Source organism: Taudactylus pleione, unplaced genomic scaffold, assembly GCF_031769625.1.
Source record: "Taudactylus pleione unplaced genomic scaffold, aTauple2 ptg002751l, whole genome shotgun sequence".
In the NCBI taxonomy this organism is placed as follows: domain Eukaryota; kingdom Metazoa; phylum Chordata; class Amphibia; order Anura; family Myobatrachidae; genus Taudactylus; species Taudactylus pleione.
This window is the reverse complement of record NW_028287126.1, coordinates 2,769,698-2,788,816: the sequence shown is the minus strand read 5'-3', so window position 1 is coordinate 2,788,816 and position 19,119 is coordinate 2,769,698. Positions and strand designations below refer to the sequence as shown.

At 47.8% G+C, this 19,119-nt stretch overlaps 1 protein-coding gene across 2 annotated transcripts; it reads left to right on the top strand.

The window, feature by feature from the left end:
* Positions 1 to 4,857: 4,857 nt before the first annotated feature.
* MUL1 (mitochondrial E3 ubiquitin protein ligase 1) lies at positions 4,858 to 14,685 on the top strand. 2 transcript variants are annotated; one of them, XM_088466272.1, is made up of 5 exons: positions 4,858 to 4,951; positions 9,464 to 9,583; positions 10,175 to 10,262; positions 10,378 to 10,498; positions 13,638 to 14,685. In XM_088466272.1, the coding sequence occupies exons 2-5, from the start codon at positions 9,464 to 9,466 to the stop codon at positions 14,353 to 14,355; spliced, it is 1,047 nt and encodes a 348-aa protein (XP_088322398.1). In that variant the 5' UTR covers positions 4,858 to 4,951; the 3' UTR covers positions 14,356 to 14,685. The 2 variants fall into 2 exon arrangements, with proteins under 2 accessions (XP_088322398.1, XP_088322399.1); XM_088466273.1 differs by lacking the exon at positions 4,858 to 4,951 and adding an exon at positions 4,965 to 5,035.
* The last annotated feature ends 4,434 nt before the right edge of the window (positions 14,686 to 19,119 follow it).

Here is a 19,119-nt window from a genome sequence, read left to right as displayed (position 1 = left end):
AGCCAGCGGTCGGCATTTAGACCGTCGGCTTCCAGACTATATCCCGACAGCAGGGCTGGTCCAGGCTGCATTAATGCCCCACTACCACACTGCTTCGGGAACTGTCCTGGGGCGGGATTTACTAAAGTGAAAAATGCGTTAAACCCCCAGAAAATGCTGTTTTTTTGGAGTTTTACGCCATTTTCCATCGGTGCTTCGTCCCAGTGGGTAATGCCATCTTCAGGTGGCGTTACCCAATAGAAGCCTATGGGCTTCTTATTGGGATTCCTCCCCTGAGAGGGATCCAATCGAATCCCTCCAATCTCCCCCCGCGTTCCGTGAGACTTCTGGGAGTTAAACCCATAAGCCCCTCTATCTGAGGGCATCGCAAAGGAAAGCTCTTATCGGGACCTGTTGTGTAGCCAGACGTAGACCCATGAGGGACAGGCGGGCAACTCGCCATACACTCAGGGGAGTAGGGAAATATGGAGATGTAGGGATCACACTCACTATACACTCAGGGGAGTAGGGAAATATGGAGATGTAGGGATCACACTCACTATACACTCAGGGGAGTAGGGAAATATGGAGATGTAGGGATCACACTCACTATACACTCAGGGGAGTAGGGAAATATGGAGATGTAGAGATCACACTCACTATACACTCAGGAGAGTAGGGAAATAAGGAGATGTAGGGATCACACTCAACATACACTCAGGGGAGTAGGGAAATATGGAGATGTAGGGATCACACTCACTATACACTCAGGGGAGCATAGAAATATGGAGATGTAGGGATCACACTCACTATACACTCAGGGGAGTAGGGAAATATGGAGATGTAGAGATCACACTCACTATACACTCAGGGGAGTAGGGAAATATGGAGATGTAGGGATCACACTCACTATACACTCAGGGGAGTAGGGAAATAAGGAGATGTAGGGATCACACTCACCATACACTCAGTGGAGTAGGGAAATATGGAGATGTAGGGATCACACTCACTATACACTCAGGGGAGTAGGGAAATATGGAGATGTAGGGATCACACTCGCCATACACTCAGTGGAGTAGGGAAATAAGGAGATGTAGGGATCACACTCAACATACACTCAGGAGAGCAGGGAAATATGGAGATGTAGGGATCACACTCACCACTCAGGGGAGTAGGGAAATATGGAGATGTAGGGATCACACTCACCATACACTCAGGGGAGGAGGGAAATATGGAGATGTAGGGATCACACTCACTATACACTATGGGGAGTAGGGATCACACTCACTATACACTCAGGGGAGTAGGGATCACACTCACTATACACTCTGGGGAGTAGGGAAATATGGAGATGTAGGGATCACACTCACCACTCAGGGGAGTGGGGAAATATGGAGATGTAGGGATCACACTCACCATACACTCAGGGGAGTAGGGAAATATGGAGATGTAGGGATCACACTCACTATACACTCAGGGGAGTAGGGAAATATGGAGATGTAGGGATCACACTCACTATACACTCAGGGGAGTAGGGAAATATGGAGATGTAGGGATCACACTCACCATACACTCAGGGGAGTAGGGAAATATGGAGATGTAGGGATCACACTCACCATACACTCAGGGGAGTGGGGAAATATGGGGATGTAGGGATCACACTCACCTTACACTCAGGGAACTGGGGAAATAAGGAGATGTAGGGATCACACTCACCATACTCTCAGGGGAGTGGGGAAATAAGGAGATGTAGGGATCACACTCACCATACACTCAGGGGAGTGGGGAAATAAGGAGATGTAGGGATCACACTCACCTTACACTCAGGGGAGTAGGGAAATAAGGAGATGTAGGGATCACACTCACCATACTCTCAGGGGAGTGGGGAAATATGGAGATGTAGGGATCACACTCACCTTACACTCACGGGAGTAGGGAAATAAGGAGATGTAGGGATCACACTCACTTTACACTCAGGGGAGTGGGGGCCCTACACTCAGGGGAGTGGGGAAATAAGGAGATGTAGGGATCACACTCACTTTACACTCAGGGGAGTGGGGGCCCTACACTCAGGGGAGTGGGGAAATAAGGAGATGTAGGGATCACACTCACTTTACACTCAGGGGAGTGGGGACCTTACACTCAGGGGAGTGGGGGCCTTACACTCAGGGGAGTGGGGAAATATGGAGATGTACAGATCACCCTCACCATACATTAGGGCTATAGCAATGCCTGGTCACCACCTGCTGATGTACTGTAGTTCTGTGTGTGCGCCAGCCACTATAATTGTCACGCTGTGCGCCATCCACTATAGATAATATTCACGCTGTGCGCCAGCCACTATAGATAATATTCACGCTGTGCGCCAGCCACTATAATATTCACGCTGTGCGCCCGCCACTATAGATAATATTCACGCTGTGCGCCAGCCACTATAGATAATATTCACGCTGTGCGCCAGCCACTATAATATTCACGCTGTGCGCCCGCCACTATAGATAATATTCATGCTGTGCACCAGCCACTATAGATAATATTCACGCTGTGCGCCAGCCACTATAGATAATATTCACGCTGTGCGCCAGCCACTATAGATAATATTCACGCTGTGCGCCAGCCACTATAGATAATATTCACACTGTGCGCCAGCCACCATAGATAATATTCACGCTGTGCGCCAGCCACTATAGATAATATTCACGCTGTGCGCCAGGCACTATAGAGAATATTCACGCTGTGCGCCCTAATCTCCTCGACTTCCTTTCTACCGATGGCAATAGACAGCAGTTTACAGAAGAACGGAGACATCATGATGTCACATCCCCAAAAGAGTGCACAAAGAGAAACCGCAAAGGAGCGTCCAGCGCCTGGGCTGCCAGCCGCCCAGCTACGCACTGCGGAGGGAAGTGCTGTGAGCTCCTCAGCCAGGCGCAAATCCAATCAGTGTGATCGTTCCCTCCCACAGGCAGAGAAGGGGACTACTGCTGCCGCCAGCCGTCTCCCTGGTCTCCCACTGCAGCCCAGCACACAGCACGTGGGGGAGCAGCGTCAGACCGGACCTCCAACAAGCCTGGGTCCAGGTAATTGGTACCTGTCCCCCCCCCTCGGCGCCCCTACATGTAATTGAGAATATAGGGGGTCATTCAGAGTCGGTCGCAAGCGCTGAGCGCTTGCAACCGACTCGATGTTGCCCCACTGGGCGTGCGCACGACGGAGCCGGCACCGTCGTGCGCATGCGCGAGACCCGGCTAGCGATGGACGCTCTGTCGCTAGGGGTCTCGCAGCAGACGGGGCGAGCTGTCGATGGTGAGTGACAGCTCGCCCCTGTTTGGGAGGCGGGCAGGGGGCGTGCCTGCCCAAACGGAGGCATTCCCGCCGGAACGCTTGCCTTTGGGGATGTCAGTGGGGAGCTTCCTGCTCGTTTACAAGCAGGGCTTACGAGTGCCCAGACCCAACCTTAGGGTCTGGTCGTAAGCCCCGCGACCATCACCCATGTCGGTCGCTAGAGCTGTGGGTGTTAACCCACAGCTTAGCGATCAACAAGGAGGCGGTCTTCAGGCGGCCCTGATTCAGTGCGACCGCTTGCAACTAACGACCGCCTCTGAATGAGGTCCATAGAGTGTAAGCTCTGCTGGTGTAGTATTGATACAATATTTTTGCCCCAAGCCAGAAGACATGGGGCCTGATTCAGAGCCGGACGCTCTGACCAGAACACTCGCTCTGAATCAGGGCCCTCTTCCATTAAATTGGAGCGTCCTCCTGGACGCTCGTATAGCTGTGGGTGACCACCCACAGCATATATGAGCGTCCAAAAAGATGGTTGCGATGGTCTTGACCATCGCGACCGTCGGACTTGCGACGGAGACCCTGCGGTAGGGTCTCCCTTCCACAAGCCCTGGAGTGATTTTGGCTCTATCAGAGCCAAAATCACTCCCACTGACATCACTAGTGATGTCAGTGGGGCCGGCTTCAGACGGTAGGCGTTCCCATGGGAACGCCTCCGTCTGGCAGGCACGCCCACCAAAGGGGGCGTGCTGTCAGTCACCATCGACAGCACGCCCCCTTTGGTGCGAGACCCGGAGCGACAGCTTGGCTGTCGCAGTCCGGGTCTCGCGCATGCGCACGACGGAGTTCCCTCCGTCGTGCGCATGCGCAGTGGGGAACATCGACCCACTTGCGAGCGTACTGCCGCTTGCGAGTGGGTCTGAATGACCCCCATGGGGTGGGGGAGGGGGTATCAGGGACTCTTTCGCCAAAGGCTCTAAATGATCTAATTAGTGTGTGGTATAAAAGATGCAACAATGAATAGGCAGACAGTAAATAGGTCCACACCAGATGGTCGACATGCGATAGGTCGACAGGGACAAATGGTCGACACAAAAATTGTCAACACTTTTTTATTTTTCCAATAATCCTAACCCTCCCTCTAGTGCCGAGCCCTCATCCTTACACTAACCTTACACATTTTGAAAAAACGTGTCGACCATTTTAGTGTCGACCTTTTGTCCATTGATCTATTACATGTCGACCATCTGGCGTTGACCTATTGACTGTTGACCATCTGCCTCACACTCAGGGGAGAAGAGAATCACCCACCGGGTAAAAACATATTTTGATAGGTGCAACGTGCACATAGAGTCTATAAATGGTTACACACATGAATACATAATAAGTCTTACAGGCTTAAGTACGCTTATAGCTGTAGGGGGACTACAAGTCCCAGCATTCCCCCTCCTCCCCTTTAATAACAGGAGCTGGTGCTGTCAGTGAGGGGTGGGCGGGTCCAGCCAGAAGTTCCGCCCTCCCCATGGCGTCAGATGTGGGCAGAGCGAATAACAGGAGCTGCAGCTACTGTCCGTTAGTAGTAGGCGGGACCAGCCAGAAGTTCCGCCCTCCCCATGGCGTCAGAAGTGGGCAGAGCGGCGGCTTCCGTGCCCTCAGCTGACGTCATCGCTGGACGCATGAGCAGGAAGTGAGTGCTGTGGGGGGGTCGGGTCACCCTGTAACTGCCCCGGGCGGGCGCTTTACTGGCCACTGGGACAAGGTGGGCTCCCAGGTACCAGCATGTGTCCTGGGGCCCCTCTCTGCACGGCATTAGGGCCCCAACCCTGAGCCTTTCCCGGCACCGGACGCCCATTGCCCTGACTCTGTGATCTATGGGTGTTGTCTGAGCTGGGAGGAGAGTCCCTCAGTGTCAGGAGTGTCTGTGACTCACGTTACTTCACTCGGGAGAGAAGTAACGGAGAATAAGTGGGAGAGGCAGATGTATGTGACACAGGTTACATCACACAGGAGAGGTTACCATTGCTGGAGAATAAGTGGGAGAAGCAGATGTATGTGACACAGGTTACATCACTCAGGAGAGGTTACCATTGCTGGAGAATAAGTGGGAGAAGCAGATGTATGTGACACAGGTTACATCACTCGGGAGAGGTTACCATGGCTGGAGAATAAGTGGGATAGGCAGATGTATGTGACACAGGTTACATCACTCGGGAGAGGTTACCATTGCCGGAGAATAAGTGGGAGAGGCAGATGTATGTGACACAGGTTACATCACTCGGGAGAGGTTACCATGGCTGGAGAATAAGTGGGAGAGGCAGATGTATGTGACACAGGTTACATCACTCGGGAGAGGTTACCATTGCTGGAGAATAAGTGGGATAGGCAGATGTATGTGACACAGGTTACATCACACAGGAGAGGTTACCATAGCTGGAGAATAAGTGGGAGAAGCAGATGTCTGTGACACAGGTTACATCACACAGGAGAGGTTACCATTGCTGGAGAATAAGTGGGAGAAGCAGATGTATGTGACACAGGTTACATCACTCAGGAGAGGTTACCATGGCTGGAGAATAAGTGGGAGAGGCAGATGTATGTGACACAGGTTACATCACTCAGGAGAGGTTACCATTGCTGGAGAATAAGTGGGAGAAGCAGATGTATGTGACACAGGTTACATCACTCAGGAGAGGTTACCATTGCTGGAGAATAAGTGGGAGAAGCAGATGTATGTGACACAGGTTACTTCACTCAGGAGAGGTTACCATTGCTGGAGAATAAGTGGGAGAAGCAGATGTATGTGACACAGGTTACATCACTCAGGAGAGGTTACCATAGCTGGAGAATAAGTGGGAGAGGCAGATGTATGTGACACAGGTTACATCACTCGGGAGAGGTTACCATTGCCGGAGAATAAGTGGGAGAGGCAGATGTATGTGACACAGGTTACATCACTCGGGAGAGGTTACCATGGCTGGAGAATAAGTGGGATAGGCAGATTTATGTGACACAGGTTACATCACTCGGGAGAGGTTACCATTGCCGGAGAATAAGTGGGAGAGGCAGATGTATGTGACACAGGTTACATCACTCGGGAGAGGTTACCATGGCTGGAGAATAAGTGGGAGAGGCAGATGTATGTGACACAGGTTACATCACTCGGGAGAGGTTACCATTGCTGGAGAATAAGTGGGATAGGCAGATGTATGTGACACAGGTTACATCACACAGGAGAGGTTACCATAGCTGGAGAATAAGTGGGAGAAGCAGATGTCTGTGACACAGGTTACATCACACAGGAGAGGTTACCATTGCTGGAGAATAAGTGGGAGAAGCAGATGTATGTGACACAGGTTACATCACTCAGGAGAGGTTACCATGGCTGGAGAATAAGTGGGAGAGGCAGATGTATGTGACACAGGTTACATCACTCAGGAGAGGTTACCATTGCTGGAGAATAAGTGGGAGAAGCAGATGTATGTGACACAGGTTACATCACTCAGGAGAGGTTACCATTGCTGGAGAATAAGTGGGAGAAGCAGATGTATGTGACACAGGTTACTTCACTCAGGAGAGGTTACCATTGCTGGAGAATAAGTGGGAGAAGCAGATGTATGTGACACAGGTTACATCACTCGGGAGAGGTTACCATGGCTGGAGAATAAGTGGGATAGGCAGATGTATGTGACACAGGTTACATCACTCGGGAGAGGTTACCATTGCCGGAGAATAAGTGGGAGAGGCAGATGTATGTGACACAGGTTACATCACTCGGGAGAGGTTACCATGGCTGGAGAATAAGTGGGATAGGCAGATGTATGTGACACAGGTTACATCACTCGGGAGAGGTTACCATTGCCGGAGAATAAGTGGGAGAGGCAGATGTATGTGACACAGGTTACATCACTCGGGAGAGGTTACCATGGCTGGAGAATAAGTGGGAGAGGCAGATGTATGTGACACAGGTTACATCACTCGGGAGAGGTTACCATTGCTGGAGAATAAGTGGGATAGGCAGATGTATGTGACACAGGTTACATCACACAGGAGAGGTTACCATAGCTGGAGAATAAGTGGGAGAGGCAGATGTCTGTGACACAGGTTACATCACACAGGAGAGGTTACCATTGCTGGAGAATAAGTGGGAGAAGCAGATGTATGTGACACAGGTTACATCACTCAGGAGAGGTTACCATGGCTGGAGAATAAGTGGGAGAGGCAGATGTATGTGACACAGGTTACATCACTCAGGAGAGGTTACCATGGCTGGAGAATAAGTGGGAGAGGCAGATGTATGTGACACAGGTTACTTCACTCAGGAGAGGTTACCATGGCTGGAGAATAAGTGGGAGAGGCAGATGTATGTGACACAGGTTACTTCACTCAGGAGAGGTTACCATTGCTGGAGAATAAGTGGGAGAAGCAGATGTATGTGACACAGGTTACTTCACTCAGGAGAGGTTACCATGGCTGGAGAATAAGTGGGAGAGGCAGATGTATGTGACACAGGTTACTTCACTCAGGAGAGGTTACCATTGCCGGAGAATAAGGTCTGTATTCAATTGCCGGCGAAAAGTCCCGGACTTTTCACATGGCGGAGTTTGTCGCTGTCATCGCCAGTTTTGGCTCCGGAAAAGTATCGCGCTCATCCCCCCTTTTCGTCCTATTCAATTGCAAAGGAAGCTAGAATGTGTCTCGGCTAAACTCAAATCTCCGAAAAGTCCTGTCAGATATGGGAGATCAGCCTGACACCCCCCAAAAGATGCTCTGACATGGAGAATCACTATGGATACCCCCGATAGCCCTGCTGGAGGTATTTGGGGTTCTTAAATGCTCTCAATAGCTGCTATTTAGCGTCTTTGCACAATTGGTGAAGAATAGCATTTAGCAGTTTTTTTGCAAAAATAAGTAGTCCCAGCAAATTTGGGGTACATGAAAAGGGGTGCAAGCATGGTTAAAAATCCTAAAAAACGCACCTTCAGCATGCACCTGTAATAAAACAACACCACAGGGTAAAAAAATAAAAAAGAGGCAGTTTGTATGAGCCAAGAGTTCCTTATCTGCAGTCACATCGGTGTCTATATCCTGCAGCAGCTGCTATATTATTATACCACAGCCCTGTATAATCTCATCATTACTGCTGTCCTGTTACCTATGTAACAGCTCTTACTAAGGTCCCCCCTCCCCTGACCAGAAATACAATCCCAGTAAGTCAGCGCCGGTCACCATCTGTAGACGGTATTGTTGGGGAGGTGGGTACAGGGATGGGCACATGCCTGACTCTCTGTACGGGTTCCTGTGGTCACACAACCCATGGTTTCCAGCTGGGGCTGGAATACTCCTGCGAAACACGAGGGCGTGGGGCAGCCCCGGGTATCTGCGGAGCGGCACCTATGTAAAATCTCTTACCAGGTGACAGTGTAGCTTATACCTGTTACTGCGGTACTGGCCGTATTATTATCCTGCAGTGTTACCAGGTGATAGTGTAGCTTATACCTGTTACTGCGGTGCTGACAGTATTATTATCCTGCAGTGTTACCAGGTGATAGTGTAGCTTATACCTGTTACTGCGGTGCTGGCAGTATTATTATCCTGCAGTGTTACCAGGTGAGAGTGTAGCTTATACCTGTTACTGCGGTGCTGACAGTATTATTATCCTGCAGTGTTACCAGGTGATAGTGTAGCTTATACCTGTTACTGCGGTGCTGGCAGTATTATTATCCTGCAGTGTTACCAGGTGAGAGTGTAGCTTATACCTGTTACTGCGGTGCTGACAGTATTATTATCCTGCAGTGTTACCAGGTGAGAGTGTAGCTTATACCTGTTACTGCGGTACTGACAGTATTATTATCCTGCAGTGTTACCAGGTGAGAGTGTAGCTTATACCTGTTACTGCGGTGCTGACAGTATTATTATCCTGCAGTGTTACCAGAGCCTAAAATAATAATAATTATATATATATATAATTGCATGTGTCTGTAATTCCATATAATCTTCCAGTCCTCACGCTCCTCAGTCCTTTCCTTCATACGGAATTCCCGCAGCTCGTAGTTTAGATGACGCACCGTTCTCGTTGGCGCAATGTCAGGTCTATGACCATGGGTCGGGAAATGCTGTGGTTGCGGCAACGTGATGTCATAACCTGCGGTAATAATATGATATGTACGATGTATGATCCTATTTTCTTTCCCCTGCGCAGATGGAGGGTAACGGGCGCCCGTCCCTCGGGCAGATCATTCTCCTGGCTTCCAGCTCCGCAGTCACCGCCATCTTCTACTCTGTTTACCGCCACAAATACCGCTCTGCTGAGTCCCTGAAGGTTAGGTGATGTCGCACATGGGGTCCCTGACGTCATAGCGAGGGTGGTGATATATATACGGAGGGTGGCTTATCGCTGGTTCTATACACAGAGAGGGTAGAAATGTAAATGGGGGTGACGGGAGATTGTTTAACTTGACAGGTTTACATTGTTGGGGTTTATTTTTTTACCCATAACGACACGTGGAACAAAATAACAATTGTTGGACTAACAGTACATGGCGCCGACGCTGCTGGTTGTTAATATGGAGGCCCAAATGTGATCGCCTGCAGGTTGCGTCAGCGACGCGATCTCAGCGGTGTAGCTACTAGATTTAAAGCAGCAATTTACTTTAAGGCAAAACCAGGTTGGTTTTGCCTTAAAGCAAATTGCTGCTTTAAATCTAGTGGCTACATCGCCAAGATCCCGTTGCTGCTCGCCACTCGCAGGCTAATACATTTGGGCCTCCATATTAACAACCAGCAGCGTCGGCTCCATGTACTGCCGGGCAGTAAGATGCCGGATTCCCAGCCACGGGACACCGGCATACGGCAAGCCCTCAATTAGTAGCTGAGCATTGATATAAATGTCCCTCATTTTGTGATTTTTAAGGGCGCTAAGAAAATCTCCTTAGATGACGACTTACAGAATATCCTCATGGAGCTGCCCGGAAAGTGCGTCCCCTATGCGGTTATTGAAGGTGAGCGTTACGCAGTCACGTTTTTCAGATCAGGGTGTTTGCATAAACCACTCGTCGCATTTTTTGGCGCCATGGCGTGGATTCTCTGGTCTCACGGACTTGTGTTACGTTCCAGGCGTGGTGAGGTCTGTGAAGGATTCTCTCAGCAGCCAGTTCATGGATAGCTGCAAAGGTGTCATCCACCGGCTGTCTCTGAAGGAGCACAAGATGGTCTGGAACAGGACAACGCACCTCTGGTGAGTGTCATGGCCGCCGCCCTGCTTCGCCTCACCAGTCACTGTGGTCCTGTAAGGAATGGCGTATTACCGGATAATTATCGCTCTTATGCCAGATGTGGTTCTGTGTGTATACAGAGTACATTGTACAGATTATGTCACCTCCTGAGAGTAAAGATGTCATATAGGGATTTGGAGGCAGTGATTGCCCTCACCCAACGAAAGTTTGCGGATATTGCGAGGCTGACCCAGTTGGCGCATAGTTACTTGCAGGAAATCATTCTGCGCATACCCATACCACGGAGCCCACCTATAAGCCCCACATAGATTTCCAACATTCAGCCACTTAATGCGCATACCCAGCGGCCTGCACCCCTAGCGCGGAACGGGAATCGCCGTGAAGGGGGCCGAGCAGAGTGGGGGGTGGGAATACACGCAGACCTGGAAATAGACGGATTTACCCCAGGGAAAGGCGTATTATCTGAGGGTGGTCGGGGGGCGGGGACAAATACTGGATGGTGTTGATAAGTTGCTGACGCTAGCTAAACGCTTGTGATTGGCTGGTTGTAAACGTTCTCCTGCCAGCAGTTTTATTTCTCTGGTGTTTTAGTGGTTGTCAGACTGGGGGGGAGGGGGTCAGACTTTATTAGAGGCGGTTGATGCCTAATAACAAAAGTGTTTATCACGTGGCTGTAAGTGTTTGTCACGGAATCAGTATGGCCGGCGGTTCAAATCCCGACAGTGGCTGTCCGACGCAGGAGGAAATCCCGATCGTCCTAAGGTAAATACTAACTAACCTAATTCTACCCCTTATCCCTAGCCCTCACTTAGGGGTGCCTAACCCTAACCTCCCCCCCAAGTGCCTAACCCCCCTCTAAGTGCCTAAACCTAACCCCCCCCCTTCCCCGCAGCCTAAACCTAAGTCCCCGGGGGGGTGCCTAACCCTAACCTCCCCCTCTAAGTGCCTAAACCTAAACCCCCCCCTTCCCCACAGCTTAAACCTAACCTCCCGGGGGGGTGCCTAACCCTCCCTCCCCCTAACCTCCCGGGGGGGGTGCCTAACCCTAAGTCCCCCCCGGGAGCCCTAAACCTAACCCTCCCACCCCCCGCGGCTGTCCGCTGCGGTGCCCGGCATCCGCTCGATCGGGATGCCGGGCGCCGGTCTCCCGACATCGGGCAAATGACAGGCGTCTAGATTTAGACGCCTGTCATTCGACCCTAGTCGGGATAAAGCAGTCTGGAAGCCGGCTGTCGGCATTTAGACCGTCGGGTTCAAGACTACATCCCTCTCCCACCACTTTTTTACCAAAAACGTTCTTCCCTTCTCGCAACCCTTCACCCTGCTCCTCTCTCTGTGGCCTTTGTCGGTCTCCGTCCTGTTCCTCACGTCCTCTGTACCTGCAGTGTAGGGAAGCTGCGGCCAGGTGTCCAGGATAAGCTGGAGATGAGCAAACAGATAAATCTCTCTCTGTGATAAATAGCTGACTTGCTAGGAAACCACCTCCACACTTCCTGCTGCGTTACCCTAGCTACAGGTGCAGGGTGCTTGGGTGATGCCTGTCTGGCGGTCAGCTTTGCCTCACGCCAGCCTGTTAATAATGAACTAGGGAGCCGTCTGGGAGAAGGGACGCTCGGCGGGTTTGCCTGGAAGTTTCCTATGGGGAGACGGCATAAAACCTTCAGCTGCTTATTCCAAACGCACTTCTCGGCTGAATGAATGTAGCGCACAGAGAGAATATTGTGCGTCTAATCCGAGAGTTTCAGGAGATGGCAGCTCCTCCGGTGTGGTTAGTTGAAGAGCAGCGGTGACTGAATAGTAGGGTGCGAAGAACTAACCATGTGATAGCTATTTATTATAGTATTAAAGTTGCTCTAAACCTATATTTTTGAATTTGAGTTATGTGTCATGTAAATTTGAACAGGTAAATGTTTAATTATATTCCTAATTTACGGTTTGACATAGTTTCCGTGGTGGCACTACTTCGTCCGTTTGCAAAGCTCAATTGTCAGTAGAGGTACCATTGTTTCCTTTCCCTTCCCCATAACTTTTGTGAATCCCCTATTGTTATTATTTGAATCTGCTAATCCTCAGGATAAAAGAACTTGGGGAGCAGGGAATAGAGGGAAGGTCTGTGTGTAACCTCATTGCGGGGCGTGTGAAATGTCATTAATAGGTTCTCAACTCAGCGTGCACAGATGGGTACTATAAAACTAAGGGCCGTATTCAATTAACTGCGAAAACGGCAGGTTTTTTTGCCATTGTCGAAAACGTCTGTTTTCGGCAAACAAAAAAAGCAAAATTTTCGCCAAAAAATAGGTGAAAACGACAACAGGCGAAAAAAAACTGGAGAAAAAGTTTCTCCATTCCAGACTAGGCGAAAAAAAACCCAGCAAAATCCCTATTTTTGGCTAAAAATGTGGGGATTTCTTTCAGAACCCTTTGCACACCCTCCTAATGATAAATTACCGGTAAAGAAAACTGTAAGTTGCGTACTTTGGCAAAAAACGACCGCGCAAATTTTGGGTGAAAAAAAAAAAAGTAAAATGGTTTTAATGTATTGAGTCTGATTTTTCGATGGGCGTTATGGATGCGTCAAGTCTTTTAAATATCGCACAGGTGTTTTTTTAATGGTCTTTAAAATTGTGTTTTTACGACATGAAAATATACTTGCACCTATTTTAACGTACCCCCAATTTACGTGGAACAGTCATTTCCTGGAAAAAAAATAGCTTACACTTTTTTTTTTTTTTTTTCGGCAAAGTACGCAACTTACGATTTTTTTTTTCCCCAGTAATTTATCATTAGGGGGGGGGGTGTCCAAGGAGTTCTGAAAGAAATCCCCACATTTTTAGTCAAAAATAGGGATATTGCATTTTTTTCACCTGGTCTGGGATGGAGAAAACTTTTCTCCAGTTTTTTTTTTCGCCTGTTGCCTCTTTTTTTGGCGAAAACGTCCATTTTCGCCGCTAATTGAATACGGCCCTAAGTGTCCTATGTACCTCTCCCTGTGAAAATGAACAGAGAAAGAAATTAGATTACATTCCACTTTAAAAAAGAATCTGCTATTTTAGTAAATCATTAACCTGTTCTATAAGAGATATGAACAATGCGATGTACCCCTATATTTGGGCCTATTTTTTTCTTTTTTTTTTTTTTTAGGAATGACCACGAGAAAGTTATCCACCAGAGGACAAACTCTGTGCCCTTTGACCTGGTGCGAGACGACACGGCTGTGCCCGGCTCATATGTTCGGGTTGTGAAACCTTTAGACGCAACATTGTTGGACCTGGAGACCGTCTATGAGAAGTTCCACCCTGCCGCGCAGTCCCTCAGCAACGTGCTCGGACATTTCATCACCGGGGAGAGGCCAAAAGGCCTCCAGGAGACAGAGGAAATGCTGAAAGTCGGGGCGACGCTGACCGGCGTCGGCGAGCTGGTCCTGGACAACAAAATCGTAAAGCTGCAGCCTCCAAAAGCGGGGATGCAGTATTACCTCAGCAGCCTGGACTTTGAGTCCCTGGTGCAGAAACAGGAGTCCCAGGTCCGTCTGTGGAAGATCCTGTCCTTGGTCTGCGGGATGGCGACGTGTGTCACCCTGTTCTTTATCCTGCGGCATCAGTACCGGCTCTACAAGGAGAGGCAGCGTCAGAAGAGGCTGCTGCGGGAATTCCAGGAGGCCAGCGCCTCCGGTGGAGAGGAAGGCAATGAGGCGCGTAACGCCTGCGTAATCTGCCTCAGCAGCCAGAAGGCCTGCGTCTTCCTGGAATGTGGTCACGTGTGTTCCTGCTACCAGTGCTACCAGGCTCTCCCCGTACCCAAGAAGTGCCCCATATGTAGGGACAGTATTTCCAGAATGGTTCCGTTGTATAACAGCTAGGACCCGATGTACCATCCGAGATCAGTTGCGGTATTCAGGCTGATGTTTGATACACGGTATATAAAGAGAACACGTTATACAGACTCACTAAGGGGGCGGTGGGACGCAGCGGGACACGGTTATCTGTAAATCCTATGCGTTCTAGGTACAGCGCAGAATTCACTTCATAATCAGGGTCAAATAAAAGACGAGAAAGTTTCTACTTTGCTGGAATGTGAATGATCGCAGCACTAGGTGAAACGCGTCGATAACGTTGATTGGACAACACGCAACATTACATTAGTCAGTCTGTCTATTAGCAAACTGTAATAAACTATATTTTGGTAAGAATTTGGTGTGAGACAGTCAATACTCATTGCAGATACAGTAGTTCGGCCTTACCGCCATTCCCCGTCCATTGCGCATAGTTCTCGCTCATTTTACAATTTATATTCATTTCTTCAAAGGAATCAATTCTCAAAAATGGCTAAAAAAAAATAAAAATCCTATTTTCCAAATAATTTTTGTGAATAACACTTCCGCACGTGCACGGCTATAACATGTATTTTTTTTGGGGGGGAATAATATTATTGTGTAGCGAGAGTTGTCTCTTCGCCTCAATTCCTCCATCTTAATAAAATAAATATATAAATGATGCCCCTTTCAGACATAAGATCCGGTACATACACGGGTACTTACGGGTCTATCAATCCTGGAAATTCCTGGGTCTTAGAGCCGTATTCAATGTGGAGCGAAAAGCCGTTTGAGCGAAACTTTTTTGCCGATGACATCATTTTCGCCGCTTTCACTTATCCCCGTATTCAATTTTGGCGTCTTTTCGTCAGCACGATAACGCAATGTAATAGGCGAAAAACTATGAATACCCGGCGGAAAAAAGTGCAGATTTGGGGTTTTGCGGTGCAATGTTTCGGGAACCACCCTGCACCCTTTGGACACCCCCCCCCCCCTCCCCCTCCTAACGCTAACTGCGTAAAAAAATGCAGACCAACCCACAAAGGTCACCCCAAAAAAGCACTTTGAAAAAATAGGCGAAAAAAAATCAAAGTGGGGGTACAAATTCAAAGACTAGCGAAATAGCCTTTTGGGGGGGGGGGGGTCTGGAAGTATGGGGGGAGGTGTATTTTTGATTGCAGGTGCTCGCAGAAGCTGCGATTTTGGTGCTTTTTAATGCTTGACTGTACACAATTTAAAATATGCTTGCCCCATTTTCATGTACCCCAAATTTGTTGGGGATACTTATTTCCCCCCCCCCCCCCCAAATTAGCAAAATGTTATTCTTCACCACTTGCTGAAAGATGCTAAATAGCGCCTTTTGAGACCATTTAAAAACCCCAAATACCTTTTAGCAGGGCTATTCGGGGGTACCCATAGTGATCCCCCATATCAGTGCATCTTTTGGGGGGTGTCAGGCTGATTTCCCCAAAATTGACAGAACTTTTCGCTGATTTCAGATTCGCCGATTCCCTTTTTCGCACATTTGCAATTGAATACGGGGAGGCGCACGGTAACTTCGCCAGCAAAACCTCAGATGACGGTGAAAAAGGTCTGGCCTCGGACTTTTCACTCCTAATTGAATACAGCCCTTAGTCTGAGACCCCCGTTCACACTACACTAAAACCTGGGGAATTCCAGGGTGGGATACGTTCACACTAAACCCAGGTCTGCCCTGGAATTTGGTGTGGATTTAACGGGGACATTTTTTATATTTTTGCTCACAGTAATGACGTACAGTAATAGCATTTTTAGAGTAAAGGCCACAAAGTTTGTTTTTGATTTTTTTTATTGAGTAACAATACATTTTTACATTACAATATAAGAAAATGATGAATGTGGCCTTTAAAAAGTTTTGGTCTTTACAAAAACAAAACTTTCACTTATACAAAAAAAAAGATAAAGACAAAATAATACACTCAGATTAATTAGCTCCCCAGCCATGTGGTCCGGGTGCCCTCAGGTGATGTCATCAGCAGGTGCACGGAACAGCCAATGAGAACGTTTTCTTAAAAGCTGGGTCTAGAAGCCTGAGTTGGATGCATTCACACTAGAGCCTACCCGGGTTTCACCTAGGAAAACCCCAGGTACAGAGCAGGGTCATGGACCCCCGGGACTTCGACTTGGGTCGTTTCTGTTCACATATAGCAGGTATGTCTGAAAAGGGGTATTAGTGACACATTCGTCTGTCCAGTAATGTTTATAACATGAGTCTATGCCTTAATGTAAAACTGCAGCCCCTCGTGCTGGAGGGGGCGACTGAAAAAATTTAAATTGTGTAAAAAAAATGAAATGCTTTGATATATTTAGATATAATACAAAAGCCTATTATTGATGATAGTTTGAGATTTGGATTCTCCTATGAAGCGTTATTTTTAGCATAAATTTTACTAAAAATCTAAAAAACATTTTTTTGCATATTTTTTACTTTATGGCATTTTTTGGCTTTGACATTTGGGTGGGCACGGCGCAACACCGCCCAGCAACGGTATAGCCGTATATTATACTAGTTTATCCTAGATTAAACCCTTTACATTTTGTTTGTTTGAATGTGTACAGATGTTTGCTCATACAACGTGGCACAAGTAGCCCCTCTGAGCGCGCCAGGTCCTCTGCAAGTTGGCCGCGCCGACCATCTTTTACGGGTGAAATGTGCATCTTATTCACATGACAGAACTACGTTACTGGCGTACGCTGACCACTGGGGCTTGTCGCACTTGTACATCTGTGTGCGACAGAGACTGAATCCGTGTATAAAGCGCTCCGATACGAGCGGCTGCTGCTTTTCCTCACGCCGCGCTTCTTCATACGTCATCTGCGACTTTGTATGGGTGTAATACCAATTAAAGTCGCAGCCCAGCGTCTCTGGTAGGCGGTGATTGTCTTTTCGCTGTGGCTGCGATGCAACTAAGGGCCGTATTCAATTTGAGGCGAAAAGTCAGTTTTGGGGAAAAAGTATCGCGGGTGACGTCATTTTTGCCGTATTCAATTTTCAGAGAGTTTCCGCCTAGGCGGAAAGTCAATGCAATGTAATAGGCGGAAAAGTATCGCCTATGAATAGCAGGTGGGAAAAAGTGCAGAATTGGGGTTTTGGGGTGCAACTTTGCGGGAACCCCCCCGTGCAGCCTTCAGACAGTCCCCCAAAGGTAATCTGTGTCAAAAAATTCTTTAAAAAGGCTTAAGAACACCCCAAAAAATTACTTTCATTTTGGGTGTGAAAAAAAAAACAAAGTTGGGGGACAAAGTTAATAACTATTGAAATAGACTCCAGGGGGGTCCCCAAGTATGCCCCAGGTGTTTTTTTGATTGTAGGGGTTTGCGGCAGGTGGATTTTTCACGATTTTTTTAAACTATACTTTAACAACGTTAAAATATGCTGACCCCCATTTTCACGTACCCCAAATTTGCTGGGACTAGTTATTTTCTCCAAAAAATAAAACCAAAATGTTATTCTTCACCACTTATGCAAATATGCAAAACACCGCCTATAGAGACCATTCAAATACACTAAATACCTTCAGCAGCCAATTCGGGGGTATCCATAGTGATCCCCCATGTCAGTGCATCTTTGGGGGTTGCCAGGCTGATTACCCCATTTTGGAGAGGAATTTCCGCCTGTTTAAGTATTGCCGGGTGCCGTTTTCGCGTACTTTGATATTGAATACTGGGAATCGCGGGGACGCGCGTGAAAAGTTTCCGCACCAAAAACACGCAATATTGTCAAAGTATCGCGGGTGCAAAACTTATTGACTACCTCCCTAAGACACAATATACATACATCTGTATGTAAAGTTAGTCAGTGTACAAAGACGCATCTGTATGTATAGTTAGTCAGTGTAGAAAGACGCATCTGTATGTATAGTTAGTCAGTGTAGAAAGACGCATCTGTATGTAAAGTTGCTGAGCGTACAAAGACGCATCTGTATGTAATGTTAGTCAGTGTACAAAGACGCATCTGTATGTATAGTTAGTCAGTGTACAAAGACGCATCTGTATGTAAAGTTGCTGAGCGTACAAAGACGCATCTGTATGTATAGTTAGTCAGTGTACAAAGATGCATCTGTATGTATAGTTAGTCAGTGTACAAAGACGCATCTGTATGTATAGTTGGTCAGTGTACAAAGACGCACCTGTATGTATAGTTAGTCAGTGTACAAAGACGCATCTGTATGTATAGTTAGTCAGTGTACAAAGACGCACCTGTATGTATAGTTAGTCAGTGTACAAAGACGCATCTGTATGTATAGTTAGTCAGTGTACAAAGACGCACCTGTATGTAAAGTTAGTGAGTGTACAAAGACGCACCTGTATGTAAAGTTAGTGAGTGTACAAAGACGCATCTGTATGTATAGTTAGTCAGTGTACAAAGACGCATCTGTATGTATAGTTAGTCAGTGTACAAAGACGCACCTGTATGTAAAGTTAGTGAGTGTACAAAGACGCATCTGTATGTATAGTTAGTCAGTGTACAAAGACGCACCTGTATGTATAGTTGGTCAGTGTACAAAGACGCATCTGTATGTAATGTTAGTCAGTGTACAAAGACGCACCTGTATGTATAGTTAGTCAGTGTACAAAGACGCACCTGTATGTATAGTTGGTCAGTGTACAAAGACGCACCTGTATGTATAGTTGGTCAGTGTACAAAGACGCATCTGTATGTATAGTTGGTCAGTGTACAAAGACGCACCTGTATGTATAGTTGGTCAGTGTACAAAGACGCACCTGTATGTATAGTTGGTCAGTGTACAAAGACGCATCTGTATGTATAGT

What these genes read in the sequence shown, in the direction of transcription:
- MUL1 (XM_088466272.1), top strand. Translation starts at nt 9,464, where the DNA reads ATGGAGGGTAACGGGCGCCCGTCCCTCGGGCAGATCATTCTCCTGGCT. An exon ending in GCTCTGCTGAGTCCCTGAAG is followed by an intron (nt 9,584 to 10,174) that starts GTTAGGTGATGT and finishes GTGATTTTTAAG; the next exon opens with GGCGCTAAGAAAATCTCCTT. An exon ending in CCCCTATGCGGTTATTGAAG is followed by an intron (nt 10,263 to 10,377) that starts GTGAGCGTTACG and finishes GTTACGTTCCAG; the next exon opens with GCGTGGTGAGGTCTGTGAAG.